Here is a 16,936-nt window from a genome sequence, read left to right as displayed (position 1 = left end):
ATACATTTATGTGCACACATGATACACTACATATAGGATTCACTCTACATATATACACACATCCAACATTATACACTCTATAGATTCACAAATACGTAGACACACATGATACATTCTATACATATACACACATCCAACATTATACACTCTATACATTCATGTGCACTATGTACACTCTATCCATATCCACACATGACACACTCCATACATATTGTACATATATGTAGACACACTATACATAAGATTCTTTATATATATATATATACACATGATACATTCTATACTTATACACACATGATGCACTCTATACATATGATACATTATACACTCTATGTTCACATATACGTAGACACACATGATACATTCTATACATATACACACATCCAACATTATACACTCTATACATTCACATATGATACATTCTACATACATGTGCACAATATACAAATACACTCTATCCATATCCACACGACACACTCCATACATATACACATCCAACATTGTACACTCACATATAAACACATGATACATTCTACATATATGTAGACACACTATACATATGATTCATTATATATACACATGATACATTCTATACATATACATATAGACCATGCCCTGGTCCGTCAGCAGAAGGATGTCAGCAGCCAGGCAATATTGAAGTTAAGTCACGCTTTGATGAGCGGCGTGCGGGCGGCGAAGAGCTTCGGAGACCAGCGATTTCAGCGGAATGGAGTTTTATTGCGGAAAACTGGGATAGTTTGTCATCTGCGCACGATGAAGCGAGAGATGTGCGAGCTGCACATGAAAAGCCGACTGGTGGAGTCGCCTGCCATGAGGCCCGTTTTCTTCACCCTGTTTGTATGGAGCCTGCGAGTAAACAGGTGGTTTCGTCTTTGAACTTGGATGCCCCGGTAAGAGCACATCCTGAAAATGTCATTCATGGTGCTGACTTCAAGAGGTCCTCTAAAGGTCTACGTATTGCTCATTTAAACGTAAGGAGTCTTCTTCCAAAGATTTCCGAGCTAAGACTGGTGTGTTTAGATCTACGGCTGTCGGTACTTGGGTGCAGTGAAACTTGGTTGGACGATTCAGTGTTGGACTCAGAAATTGAAATTGCGAATTATAGTTTAATAAGAAGAGACCGAAATCGTAAAGGTGGTGGCGTATGTGTTTATATAAGATCTGATTTGTCTTTTAATGTTAGAAATGATATGAATAATGCATCCATTGAAGCTGTGTGGGTGGACGTTTTATTACCATAGAGTAAACCTATTTTAATTGGAAACTTGTATCGGCCACCAGATCAAAGTAAATTTTATGAATTGTTGGAAGGAATTTTAAATGATTTTGTGAAACCACATGGAACGGAAATTATAATATGTGGGGATTTAAACACTGATATGTTAAATATGGGCACTGTGTTATACAAGGCTTTTAAACATTTTTCCGATTTTTTTGGATTGAAGCTAATTATTAAGGTACCAACTAGAATTACTCCCAGATCGCAGTCGATTATTGATTTAATTCTGACATCTGATTCAGCTAAGATAAGTTGTAGTGGTGTAATTGAGTGTAGTATGAGTGATCATTTTTTAGTATATTTATGTAGAAAAGTGCAAAAGGCAAAATTTATGGGCCATAATACTGTTTTAGTGAGGTCAATGAAGAATTACAGTCCTAATTTATTTTGTGATATATTGGATAAAGTTGATTGGTCTGGGGTATGGGGATCTAAGGATGTGGATGCGGCTTGGGATTGTTTTAAGGATCTGTTCAGTAAGGCTTTGAATAAAATAGCGCCAAAAAAAAAAAAAAAGAGTTAAACAAAGATCAGACCCTTGGATTACAGATGAAATATTACAACTGTTAAAGATACGAGATGATAGTTTTGCAAAGTTTAGGAAGGATAGTGAGTGTAGCAGTTACGAGTTTTACAAAATAAAGAGAAATGAGGTTAGGAACAAAATAAGAGAAGCAAAAAGGGTTTATTTTAAGGATAAGATAAATGAAAATAAATTCGAACCAAAAAAACTTTGGGGTGTATTGAGAAATCTAGGTTATTCAAATGCTAAAAGTAAGAAATCATCTAGAATTAACTTAAAGGTAGAAGACAAATTATTAGTTAATCCAAAGGATATTGCAGAATCTTTTAATCAGTATTTTATATTGTTAGCAAAAAAATTATGTGGTCAGCTTCCAGGGCAACCAGCTATTTACAATGAAGATAGAGTGATTTCTTTTTATAGACAACGGGATATTTTTCCGGATTCTTTTAGTTTGAGACAGGTTACAGAAAGTGAAGTTTCAAAAATTATTAGCGAGTTAAAACTAAATAAGGCTCCTGGAATTGATAATATTCCTGCAAGATTTTTTAAAGACTCTGTTAAAGTGATTGCCCCCTTGGTATCACATATTTTAAATTTATCTATTGAACAAGGAAAAATACCATGTGATTTTAAAAGTGCTAGAGTTATACCATTATATAAAAAAGGATGCAAGTTAGATATGATTAATTACAGACCTGTTTCAATCTTGGGGGTGATGTCTAAAATTCTGGAAAAAATTGCATGAACAGATAGTCAGCTATATTAGTAAAAAACATATTTTGTATGAGTTACAGTCAGGCTTTAGAGCATTACATTCCACCGAGACATGCATATTACATATGACTGATAAAATACGGAGAGCTGTAGATGGCGGCAAATATTGTGGAATGGTGCTGCTTGACCAGAAGGCTTTTGACACTGTAGACCATCAAATTTTATTATATAAATTAAAGGCAATTGGGTTTGATAAAGCGTCTCTAAAGTGGATTCAGTCCTATCTGCATGATAGAAGCCAGAGAGTTGACATAAAGGGTATATTATCTACTCCCTTATCAATCAATTGTGGAGTTCCTCAAGGAAGTATTTTAGGTCCTTTATTTTTTCTTTTATATATTAATGATTTAAAAATAGCATGTTCAGAGGAACTCTATCTCTATGCTGATGATGCTGCAATTTTAGTATCTCATCAAGACAAAAGAGCCCTGGAAGAAATCATGAGTTTCCAGTTAAAAGGTGTGTATAACTGGTTTTTAGACAATAAACTTTCTTTGCACATAGGTAAGACAGAAGCTATTTTATTTGCTTCAAGAGTGAAATTAAAGAAAGATGATAGTTTTGTAGTTAGGATTAATGAATTGAAAATAGAGTCGAAAAATGTTGTAAATTATTTGGGATGTTTAATAGATAATAAATTATCAGGTGATGCTATGGCAAGAAAGGTTTTTACGAAGATATGTGGAAAAATTTAGTTTTTAAGTTTGTGTATCTTGTTTTGGATGTTTGCTCGACTGTTTAACGGGTGTTTATGCATGCTGGGAGTTGTATGTGTGTGGGTGTGTTTGCATAGATGGAGTATTTATGGATGTGCATGTGTTAATGTGGGTGTGTTTGCATAGATGGAGTATATATGGATGTGCGTGTGTTAATGTGGGTGTGTTTGCATAGATGGAGTATATATGGATGTGCGTGTGTTAATGTGGGTGTGTTTGCATAGATGGAGTATATATGGATGTGCGTGTGTTAATGTGGGTGTGTTTGCATAGATGGAGTATATATGGATGTGCGTGTGTTAATGTGGGTGTGTATGCGTGGATGGAGTTTATATGTATGTGCGTGTGTTAATGTGGGTGTGTTTGCATGGATGGAGTATATATGTATGTGCGCGTGTGTCGTAGTGTTTGCATAAATGGAGTTTATATGTATGTGCATGTGTGTGAGTGTATGCGTGTGTCAAGTTTATATGTATATACACAAGTTTCATATATGTTGTTTTGAACGTCTAAAAGTATAGGTGTGTATGCAAGTAATTTATAGGTGTATATGCACGTGTTTATGTGTGTGTTGATAAGCAAAGTTTGATTTAAATCCTACACGGCGCCTCATAACTGGGAGTTGATAAACACACTCTGTACATATGCACACATGATACACCCTATACTCTGTACAAATACACACATTATGCACTCTATACATTTCCAACATTATACACTCTATTCATTTACACATATATATATGAATATATGATACATTCTACATATATATGCACACATGACCACACTCCATACACACATGATACACTCTATACATATCCAACATTATACACTCACGATACATTTATGTGCACACATGATACACTATACATAGGATTCACTCTATACATATACACACATCCAACATTATACACTCTATAGATTCACAAATACGTAGACACACATGATACATTCTATACATATCCAACATTGTACACTCACATATAATACATTCTACATATATGTAGACACACTATACATATGATTCACTATATATATATATATATATATATATATATATATATGATACATTCACAGACATGATACACTCTATACATTCACAAATACGTAGACACACATGATACAGTCTATACATATACACACACCCAACATTATACACTCTATACATTCATGTGCACTATATACATATACACTCTATCCATAGCCACACATGACACACACTATACATATGATTCCCTATATATATATACACATGATGCACTCTATACATATGATACATTACACATATATATGCACACTCCATACATATCCAACATTATACACTTATTAGCACACATATAAACACATGATACATTCTACATATATGTAGACACACTATACATATGATTCACTATATATATATATATATATGCATACACATGATACATTCATGATACACTATACATATGATTCCCTATATATATACACACATGATACATTCTATACATATACACACATCACATATATATATATATATACATGATACATTCTATATATATATGCACACATGACCACACTCCATACATATCCAACATTATACACTCTATACATATACACACATCCAACATTATACACTCATATATAAACACATAATACATTCTACATATATGTAGACACACTATACATATGTTTCACTATATATATATATATATTTACATATATGTAGACACACATGATACACTCTATACATTCACATATGATACATTTACATATATGTAGACACACATGATACACTATACATATGATTCACTCTATACATATACACACATGATACTTGTCAAGGACTGGGATAGAACCCTGGTCTCTGGCATGAGAGGTGAGTCACTTACCAACTGAGCTACTGGGAGTTGATAAGCACTCTGTACATATGCATATGTACACACTCTTTTTATACAACATTTACACACATTCTACATACCCTATACTCTGTACATATACACACTCTATACATTCACATATGATACATTCTACATACATGTGCACAATATACATATACACTCCATACATATACACATCCAACATTGTACACTCACATATAAACACATGATAAACTTAAAGTCACAGTAGCCTGGTACTTGAAACTCAAAGATATGTTAAAAGAACTGGCTCTCAAAAGAAAGAATCCAGTTTCATCATTCAGTTCCTCAAAACCATTTACACGAAGCATGGAAAAGGAGCAACAAAAAGTCAAGCCAAACAAGATCTTACTGGGTAAACAAAGCCTAAGTGTTTCAGACTTGGAGATGGCAGAGCAATCAATTATTCAGCACATTCAAGCTAAACATTTTGCAGAAGAAATTTCCAAGAAATCATCAGGAAACATCAAGAAGACAAGTCCAATTTACAAGCTTGATCGAGTGCTCAAAGATGGAATCCTTTGTGTAGGAGGACGTCTATCTAAAGCTGCTCTTCCAGAAAAGGTAAAGCATCCTGCTATTTTTCCCAAACAAACTAATATATCCACCTTAATTCTCAGGCACATACATGAGAAGATGGGTCATGCAGGACGAAATCTCATGCTCTCAGAACTTCGTGAAAGGTTTTGGATCATCAATGCCAACTTTGCAGCACGTAAAATTCTAACTAGTTGCATTATGTGCAAAAGAAGCAGAGCCAACATAGGACAACAAAAGATGGCTGATTTGTCACAAGAAAGATTAGTTGTTGATTTACCCCCTTTCACCAATGTGGGTGTAGATTATTTTGGGCGCATTGAAATTAAAAAAGGAAGGACTACAATGAAATGTTATGGAGTATTATTTACTTGTATGACTAGCAGAGCTGTTCATATTGAAGTTGCTCATTCACTGGAGACTGACTCTTGCATCCAAGCCATTAGACGTTTTATTTGTAGAAGAGCCCAAGTAACGCACACAAGGTCTGACAATGGCACAAATCTTGTGGGTGCAAAGGAACTAAGGGAGGCCATTGCAGCTCTCAACCAAAATTACATTCAAAAGAGCTTATGTCATGGTGGAATCGAATGGAGTTTTTACCCCCCTGGAGCATCTCATCATGGGGGTATATGGGAACGCCTCATCAGGTCTACCAGACAAATACTATTTTCTGTACTAAAACAACAAACTCTGACTGAAGAAGCACTGCATACTGTATTATGTGAAGTACAGGCTATTTTAAACAGTCGCCCAGTATCTACAGTGTCTGATGATCCTTTAGATTTGGAGACTCTCACTCACACATGATGCACTCCATACATATTCACACATATATATGAACTTATGATAAATTCTACATATATGTGCACACATGATACACCCTATACATATACACATGATACATTCTACATATATGTAGACACACATATTTCATGTTATACATATACACACATGAAATTCTCCATACATATACATATGATTGATAAACACACTCTATACTCCCTATACTACACCCTATACTCTGTACACACAAACACTCCATACATTCACTGTCATGGACTGGGATAGAACACTGGTCTCTGGCGTGAGAGGTGAGTCACTAACCAGCTGAGCTACTGGGAGTTGATAAACACAGTGTACATATACACACATACATTCTACATATTTGTGCACACATTATACACTATACATATGATTCAGTCTATACATATACACACACATGACACACTCCATACATATACACACCCAACATTATACACTCTATACATACACACATGATACAATATATACACACGATGCACTCCATACATATACACACGTTACACTCTACATATACACATGATACACTTATGAGAGGTTGGGAGTTGATGAACACACTCTATACATATGCACATAATACACCCTATACTCTGTACATATACACACATGATACATTCTACATATATGTGCACACATGATACATTCTATACATATGCAGACATGATACACTCTATACATATCCACACAATACAATCTATACAAATAGACACGTAATACACTATATAGACTCGTGATGCATTCTTTACATATAAACATATGATACATTCTACATATATGTGCACACATGATACACTCTATACATATACACTCCATACATATACACACACACATGATGCACTCCATACATATACACATCTAACATTATAGACACACATGATTCACTCTATACATATACACATGATACACTCCTGTCAAGGACTGGGATAGAATCCTGGTCTCTGGTGTGAAAGGTGAGTCCCTTACCAACTGAGCTATTGGGAGTTGATGATCACACTCTATACATTTGCACACATGATACACCCTTTACTCTATACACACACACATATATATATATGTGTGCATATATATATATATATATATATATATATATATATATATATATATATATATATATATATATATATATATATATATATATATATATATATATATATATATATATATGCACACATGATACATTCTATACATATGCAGACATAATAAACTCTATACATATCCACACGATACACTCTATACAAATAGACACGTGATACACTCTACATATACGTGCACACATGATACAATCTATACATATACACACACATAATACACTCTATACATATGCAGACATGATACACGCTATATATATAAACACAAGATACACTCTATATATATATGCATACATGATACACTCTACATATAGACTCATGATATACTCTTTACATAATAACTTTCTAATAACTGATTTATTTGCCATGAGGACAGTGAATACCATTTTTCAAGACATTTTTATACAGTTTTAGTTGACATTTAAAGGCTTAACTAGGTTAATTAGATTAACTAGGCAGGATAGGGTAGTTAGGCAAGTTATTGTATAATGATGGTTTGTTCTGCTGTGTAGAAAGCTCTGACAAAAGAAAGCATCAAGCCTTGTGTAGAATTTAGCTCAGTGCAAGAAGTATCTTCTTCCGAGGCCTGAAAGCAGAAGGTGCACAAAAGGTGGAAAACAAAGAATTTGTATAAGCGCTGAAGTCGCACAAGAGGTTGTTTAACGTGGATTTAATCCAGCCTTCCATCTCTGCCTAGAGGTCTTAATCTCTTTACAGCTAAACTTATCACACGATAACAGACTCTTCATTAATTCATTTCCAACAGCACAAATGAAAGAACTGCTGAATTACCACTGATGTGTAGACTGCTCTCCTCTCTATTGAAAGTAATACCTCACATTATGCGATTTGCTGCATACATTGGCTGCATACATTTATTAGCTTTTAGGAAAAGTGCTATAAAATCTTTCAAAGAGAGCATTCGAACTTAATTCTTGCCTGTTCTCTGTCTTCAAAGACTCTGGGCCCTATCATACACCCGGCGCAATAAGGGGCAAGAAGCGTTTGCCCCAACGTGTTGCTAATTTCAGACCAATGTAACCCTAATTTTCTCGTTTTGCACTTTGTTGTTTAAATAGCAAATCCATTTTGCGCCACTTTGTGGACTCATGGGTGTTCTGGTCTGGAAAAGAGATGTGTTAAGGTGCATTGTTGGCGCGTTGCTATTTTGAGGAACTAAAATAGGTCTAACATATGTGTGTGTGTCATATACATATGCAAGCACTGTATACATTCATACACACATGTGACATATATGCACACGATACACTCCTATCAGGGTTTGGAATTGAACCTGGGTCTCTGGTGTGAGAGTTGTGACACATCTCCACTGAGCTACTGGAAGTTGTTAAACACTTCATATATATGCAGACATGATACACTCCATACATATACACTCATGACACATTCTATTCATATACATATACAAACACTCTACACATATGCACACAGGATACACTCATATTGTGCGCATATGTATAGTGTATCATATGTGAAACATATACACTATTCACTCTATACATCTACACATATGTACTCACATGATACATATACAAATATTCTCTACATATAAACACATAATACACTCTATACATATATACAATCTATACATGCACACATGATATACATATACATATACACTCTATACATATACACTCATGATACACATACACACATGATAGATTCTATACATAAACAAATATTCTATACATATACACACAAGATACATATACACTCACATTATACACATGTAACCCACATGTAACACACACAACACTGTACATATATACTCTACACATATGGACACATTCTATACATAGACATATATTTATACACACATGATACACTCTATACATATATACACAGTTTTCATATACACACTTGTAACACTCCATACATATACACTCTATACATATACACACATGATACATTATATACATAAACGTATACAAACACTCTATACACACATGGTACACTTCATACATATACACTCTATACATATACACACATGAAAAACCCTATACATATTTACTCATGATACATATACACACATGATACACATACACTCTTTACATAAACTCACATGATACACTATACATATACACTCTATACTTGTGGACACATGATACATTCTATACAAAGACATATACAAATACTCTATACATTTATACAAACACATGATACACTCCATACATATATACACACAATGTACTCTATACATGTAAACACATGATACACTCTATACATACAGTATACACACAATACATTTACACACTTTACATATGCACACATTCTATACATATACTCTATACATTTATACACACATGATACACTCTAAACATTTTCACACCCTATACATATGCACACAATACATTCTATACACATGCAAATATTCTAAACATATACTCTATACATATATGATACACTCTATACATATACACACACGATATATTTACTCACATGATGCACTCCATACATTTACACACATGAAACACTCCATACATATGCACACATGATACATTCTATACATAAACGCACATGAAACACTCCATATGCACACAATATATTCTATACACACACACACTCCATACATATGAACATATACTCTATACATTTAAACACACATGATACAGTCCATGCATACACTATACATTGACAGATGATACATTCTACACATATGCAAAGACTCTATACACGCACATGAAATATATGCACACATGATACACTCCTATCAGAGTTTGGAATTGAACCTGGGTCTCTGGTGTGAGAGGTGAGACACGTTACCACTATGCTACTGGAAGTTGTTAAACACTCCATACATTTAAACACTCTATACACACACGATACACTCGTATCATGTACATAGGTATAGAGTGTATTATATGTGATACATATACACACAGAATACATATACACACTATACATATGTAATCACATGATACACTCCATACATATGCACACATGATACATAAACAAATATTCTATACATATACACTCCATACATATGCACACACACGATACACTCTCTACATATACACACTGTACATACATACTCATGATAAACTTTATACATATGCACACATGACAAACCCTATACATATACTCATGATATACATACACAAATATTCTATACATATACACACAAGATACATATACACTCACATTATACACATGTAACACATTTACTCTCTCCATACATATGCACACGATACACTCTCTACATATATACACACATGATACACTCCATACATATGCACACACACACTTTACATATACACAGTTTTCATATACACATTTGAAACACTACATACATACATATGTACAGTCCATATACAATGCACACATGAAACACTCCTGTCAGGGTGTGGGATAGAACCCAGGTCTCTGGCGTGAGAAGTGAGACACGTAATCACTAAGCGTAACCACTGCGTATAAACAAAACAGCACCAATTGCAACAAATTAAGATGAGAGTCAAAAAAATAATTTGGTATACAGTTAAGGGATGCGAATACACGTAAATTAGGGAAGTCTAATGAGCAAAACAAGTGAGTATACCAAGGGTATAAGCAATAATTATTGATCCTCAGAAGTCGTAATACCCAAACAGCTGGTGGAAAAAAGTAGGCATACTGAGTATATGTGCATATAGCCCTGACTACAGCACTGACTCCATACTTTAACAGATGATACATTCTATACATATGCAAATACTCTATAAATTTATACACACATGTGATACACTCCCTACATATGCACAAATGATACACTCCTGTAAGGTTTGGGATAGACCCTATGTTGCGTGAGAGGTGAGACACTTTACCACCGAGCTACTGGAAGTTGTGAAACACTCCATACATATGCACACATGATACATTCTATACATATACAAATATTCTATACATATACACTCCATACATTTACACACATTATACATTCTATACATATACATATCCACATACAAACACTCAAAACATATGCACATAGGATAAACTCTATACATACACACACATGAAACACCCTCTACATATATACTCATGATACATATAGACACATGATACACATACACTCCCTACATGATACATTCTATACACAGACATATACAAATACTCTATACATTCATAAACACACTAAATACATATGCACACTCTATACATATACACACATTCTTTACATTTACACACATGATACACTCTATACATACTGTATTTCAATGTAATTGGTTATTTAATAAGTAATATAATTAACTCTCCTTAAGTTCGACTGTAGAGTATTAGCACAATCAGGAGTGATGGATTCGGATTTCTGTCTTCCAATCCGTCCCAGCATGGATCAGCATTTATCCCTTTTCTCATTACTTTATTAATATGATTATTTGAATAATGAATTAAATTAACACATTGCTTAATATAAGAATGTTATGAATGTCATGGAGACCTCGAGTGGAACTAGGGCTGTATGACTGAAAACAAGTTTTCCTATTTGTATAATTGTGTGTTAATACTGTCTAAAGTGATCATGATATTATTGTTATTATGTGTATATTCAGTTTAAAGCTATTTTCCGTTTTATTCAAGATAGACTTTGTGTAGTAAAAATATAGCAGTCTGATTGCTGTTTTTACCGGTTTTGAACTAGTTTGAGAAGACGGCTGAGAGTACAAAGAAACAACCTTAAGTTTTTATAATGCGTATATGCATCTGATGGGTCAGTTCTACAGGTCTGAGTCCACCTCTTAATTGTCTATAGGCAACTTGACCCAAGCCTCTTGTCGCCATCCCTATCTGGTTTTAGATACGACCCCGAATTTACGTAAATATTTACAATTATCTATTTTTGTTTTAACCAATCAGAACCTGTTACCTGAATCTCACCCTTTCTGCCTTGTGTAGAGTATAATTATTATTAATTTGTGATTGTAAGCAGCCTAGGAACTCATTGAGAGTGTTGAAGCTGGCTTCTACTGATGAAACTGCAAACTATCTTCAGTGAACTTTATTTATTTATTTGAATCTCTGACTCCAGCTCTTCTTCATCTGACAGACTGGTCATTCTTCAGGTTAAAACTGCAAAATATCCCTACAAGAGACTGATGTAACAACTTCAGAGAGAGAGACGGTTTGTTTGCCATTTTTATTTATTTCCATTTTTATTATTTTTTTTGCAGACGACAAATTATTTTAGAAATGAAAACACTTGTGGCACATACAAAATCAACTTATTTTCAAAAGAACTTGAACCATTTATAACCTCTAAAGAATTAACCAAAAATTATCCATTTCAGATTTACTCCTAACTTACAAAGTACACTGAACAGAGCAGTATAGAAAGAGACATTGTTTCATCAACAGTGCATTTATTCAGTCATCCTTCAAGCGTGGTCAGTCTGCACTGCTTTCTCCAGTTTCTGCATTCTCTTCCTCTGGCTCTTCTACAGGTTCTTCAGCCTCGTCTGCAGGTCCAGCAGCCGACTCGTCCATGCTTTCATCTGCCTTTTCTGCTACAGGGCTGGACTGTGGAGCCTCCTCGGACACCTCCATCTGCTGAAGAGCAAGTCATATGTGACATTCATTAAGCGTGAAGTCACTGCTCATATGGTGCGATTAATCAAACACTCTATTTTGATTGGAAATGGTCTAACTTTACAACCCCCCTGGAGATAAACAGCTGATTTTTACCCTTTTTGAATCCATTGATCTGACTTCTGGATCTGCCATACTATAATTTTCGCCTGCTAAAATCAAAGTACAGCAGCAAAGATCCCTGATTATTACTCTAGAATAAGATAATAATTCCTAGCCATATCTACATAAAAAGGAACTATTCATTTTCCGTCTGTCTCAAATCACAAATGTAACCACAGAAGAGAGTCAAATAGGTACTTTTAAAAAAATTTACTTTTTTATTTTTGAGTGAGATGCTAATGGTCTAATCCAATTCAATGATTTATGCTAAGCTACGTTAAAAGTCTTCCTTGCAGACCCAGAGATCAGATGAATGAATTCACAAATGAGTAAACTTTACTGTTTAACTCTAGGGGAGTTGTAAAATGAGCCCATTTCCAAAAAGTGTGGAGTGTTCATTTAACTCTTGTATGTGTGCATGGCTAGAAGAAATAATGATGAGTTTTACCTGTGGTGGTGCTTCAGATGTGTCCTCCTCTGGAACATGGGCCATTTCTTCCTGCTCCATGGGCTCTGCTACTTCCCGTCTGGCTGGGACCTGGTGGTGGTGGTGTTTTTCTTGTGGTGGCATTGGTTCAGTAAACACTATGGGTTTTGGGGCTGGGGGTTCTGCTTGTTGTACTGGTGCATGCACTGATATATGCTTTGGTAATGGTACCTGAACAGACATTAGTGGAAAAGAGCATACACCCAATAAATAAAAAAAACAACACCTAATATATGTATTTTCAATCTTCTAATACATTTTTTAATGAATTTGGCAAAGACAAAAATTATATAATATACATGTTAAGACTGGAAAACTATTCAGTAGGAGCTTATTAAGCCTCTTTACTCAACGCATGAAGTAGCATTGAAAAGATCAGAGAAAACCAAGTCATCCATAGTGTTTTAAAGTCTAAATGTTTGCACCTTGACATCTTTTTTCAGTTTTACTTAATTAGCTAAAAATAAATATATTGCCTGTTTATTTTAGTTTGGTCATAACATAACTTTTCTGAAATGGCTGATAAAATGGTGTTTTTCGAGTTAGTTACATCAAAAGAAACATTGTTATTGCAACACTAAACACTGCATATTTTCCAGTATTGTGGAGCCCTTATATAGTGCACCTTATTTAAATGTATTTTCAGATAACATGGCAGTTTTAAAGTGATTCATCTGAATAAACTGTCACTGAAGTAAATCTTTACTTTAACCAAGAGGGTTTTGTGATAGCACAGCAGGCATGTCTGTCTCCTGAATAACCAGACATGCTTTTTTTTTTTAAGAAGAACTGCTAAGTGATTAAAAACTTTAAAGGATGGAGCGATGAATCTCATGTACTGCCATGAAATTGTTCATGTTTAGCTCAAATCTATTTGATTTGATTTGGACTGATTTATTGCTTGGTTACATTTTGTTTCTTTGTGCTTTTGAGTTTTTGACTATGAAAAAAGTATCCAAATAGGTATCAATCAGGTACCGGTATCAAATTCAAAGTATCAGAATCGGTATTGAAATTTATTGATATTTTGTTAAAACTTATTTTGTAAAACTGGTATTAAGAAAAAAAAAAGCATCAATCAGGAACCGGTATTGAATTAAAAGTATCGGAATCGGTATTAAATTTGAATATCTTGTTAAAACTAAGTTCATAAAACTGGTATCGAAAAAAGCATTAATCAAGAACTGGTATCGAATTCAAATTGGAATCGGTATTGAAATTGAATTATCTTGTTAAATCCAAATTCATAAAACTGGTATCAAAGAAAATATCAATCAGGAACTGGTATCAAAATCAAAGTAGCGGAATCGGTATAGAAATTGAATGATATCTAGTTAAAAATAATTTTATAAAACTGGTATGGAAAACAGTATTAATCAGGAATCAGAATTAAAATCGATATTGAAATTAAATGACATCTAGTTGAAGCTAATGTTAAAAAACTAGTATCAAAAGAAGTATTGATCAGGAACCAGTATCGAATTCAAAGTATCAGAATCGGTATTGAAATTTTATGATATTTAGTTAAAACTAATTTTATAAATCTAGTATCGAAAAAAGTATCGATTAGAAACCAGTATCAAAATCGGTATTGAAATTGAATGATAGCCAGCCCTACATTTGAGTGTGATTATATGATAGAGCCATAAAATTGTCTTGTATTTTAGTTATTTTTTGTCATCGGTTACAAGAAAGTTTGCTATTATATGAAAGAAATAAAATCTGTCGCTACTTCGGTCTCATCGCAACGTACCTCTCGCTCTTCCATTACTTCTGGATGTTGCAGTTCAGGCTGTGGCTCAGGTTCTGGTTTCCTGTTGGTGGCTTCCAGGACGGTCATTATAGAGGTTGGAATGTGAGCTTGCTATAGAATCAATAAACAATGTTTAAAATCAAAACGCTATAGTTGTAAAATGTATAACAAGCTTTTTCTTCGGAAACTCTGAATACACCATTTCTACTATATAACTATTTCACTATATAAGCATTTCTACATTCTAAGTCACATCTTTGGTTAGGAACAGCAATATAATGCAATAAAAATGGCTTTGCAGTATCTGCAGGCGTTTTACTTTTTACATGTTTAGCCTAATTGCAATTGTATTGTCTAACATGAAACATTATTTAAATACTAAATACATACACTATTACAGCATTTTATTCCTATGATTTTATTCCTATGTTATCATATATATTTTTTTCACTTTTTATTTATTTATTTGAGTAATTTTTATTTTTATTTAGTCAGGTTGAGTCTTCTTATTACATAAACTAAAGAGAAAAGTTTGAAATCTTTTTTGAAAAGTTTTAAGATTTAAAAAAATGTTTTTAATTAATTATTTTATGGTCAAGAGGGGTACATTTATGTAGTCAAAAACATATTATAAAAATAGCCATAACATTTAATATAAACAGCCAGAACATTTAATAAAATGCCATACAATTTAATAGAAATGGCCATAACATTTGATAAAATGCCCTACAATTTTATAAAAATAGCCATAACATTTCATAAAAATAGCCATGACATTTGATAAAAATAGCCCTAACATTTAATAGAAATAGCCATAACATTTAATAGAAATAGCCATCAGATTTAATAAAATGCCATAACATTTAATACAATGCCATAACATTTTATAGAAATAGCCATAATATTTAATAAAATGCCATCACATTTAAAAAAATGCCATAATATTTAATAAAATGCCATATAATTTAATAAAATAAGTTAACATTTTATAAAATGTACTTTTACATAAATAAAAAAAATCTGATTTAGAAATCTTTTGTAACTGTCTTTTTCCATAATTTATGATTTAATTGAATTGAATTTGTCTTGGATTAATAGACGTATTATTCTCATTATCAAAGTTTGGATTGTGAATCAAATCAGCATGTTAATCATTTGTGACGGATCAATCGACAGTAAAGACTAAGGTAGTGATGCTGAAAATTAAGCTTTGACATCATAGAAATAAATTAAGTTTTATAATGTATCAAAATAAAAAAATTAACTATTTTAACTTTTTAAAAATCACGCGGCTGTGCACATAAAATTGACAACAGCTTAGAAAACAAAAGCAAAACTGAATGCCGGACATTTTAG

General features: G+C 33.4%; 1 protein-coding gene across 2 annotated transcripts in view; it reads right to left on the bottom strand.

The window, feature by feature from the left end:
* Positions 1–12,770: 12,770 nt before the first annotated feature.
* The window catches only part of sympk (symplekin), a 30,715-nt gene continuing 26,549 nt past the window's right edge, over positions 12,771–16,936 (bottom strand). Inside the window, exons 25-27 of one of the 2 annotated variants that reach the window (XM_056458640.1) lie at positions 15,581–15,691; positions 13,789–13,998; positions 12,771–13,196 (exon numbers count right to left, since the gene is read on the bottom strand). In XM_056458640.1, the coding sequence (XP_056314615.1) occupies positions 13,038–13,196; positions 13,789–13,998; positions 15,581–15,691 (480 nt within the window). In that variant the 3' untranslated portion in view covers positions 12,771–13,037. Of the gene's footprint in view, positions 13,200–13,788; positions 13,999–15,580; positions 15,692–16,936 lie in introns of both variants that reach the window. The other variant, XM_056458639.1, reaches the window with a different exon arrangement.

Source organism: Danio aesculapii, chromosome 5, assembly GCF_903798145.1.
Source record: "Danio aesculapii chromosome 5, fDanAes4.1, whole genome shotgun sequence".
Taxonomy (NCBI): domain Eukaryota; kingdom Metazoa; phylum Chordata; class Actinopteri; order Cypriniformes; family Danionidae; genus Danio; species Danio aesculapii.
The sequence above is the reverse complement of the archived record's forward strand: the minus strand, read 5'-3'. Positions and strand labels throughout refer to the sequence as shown.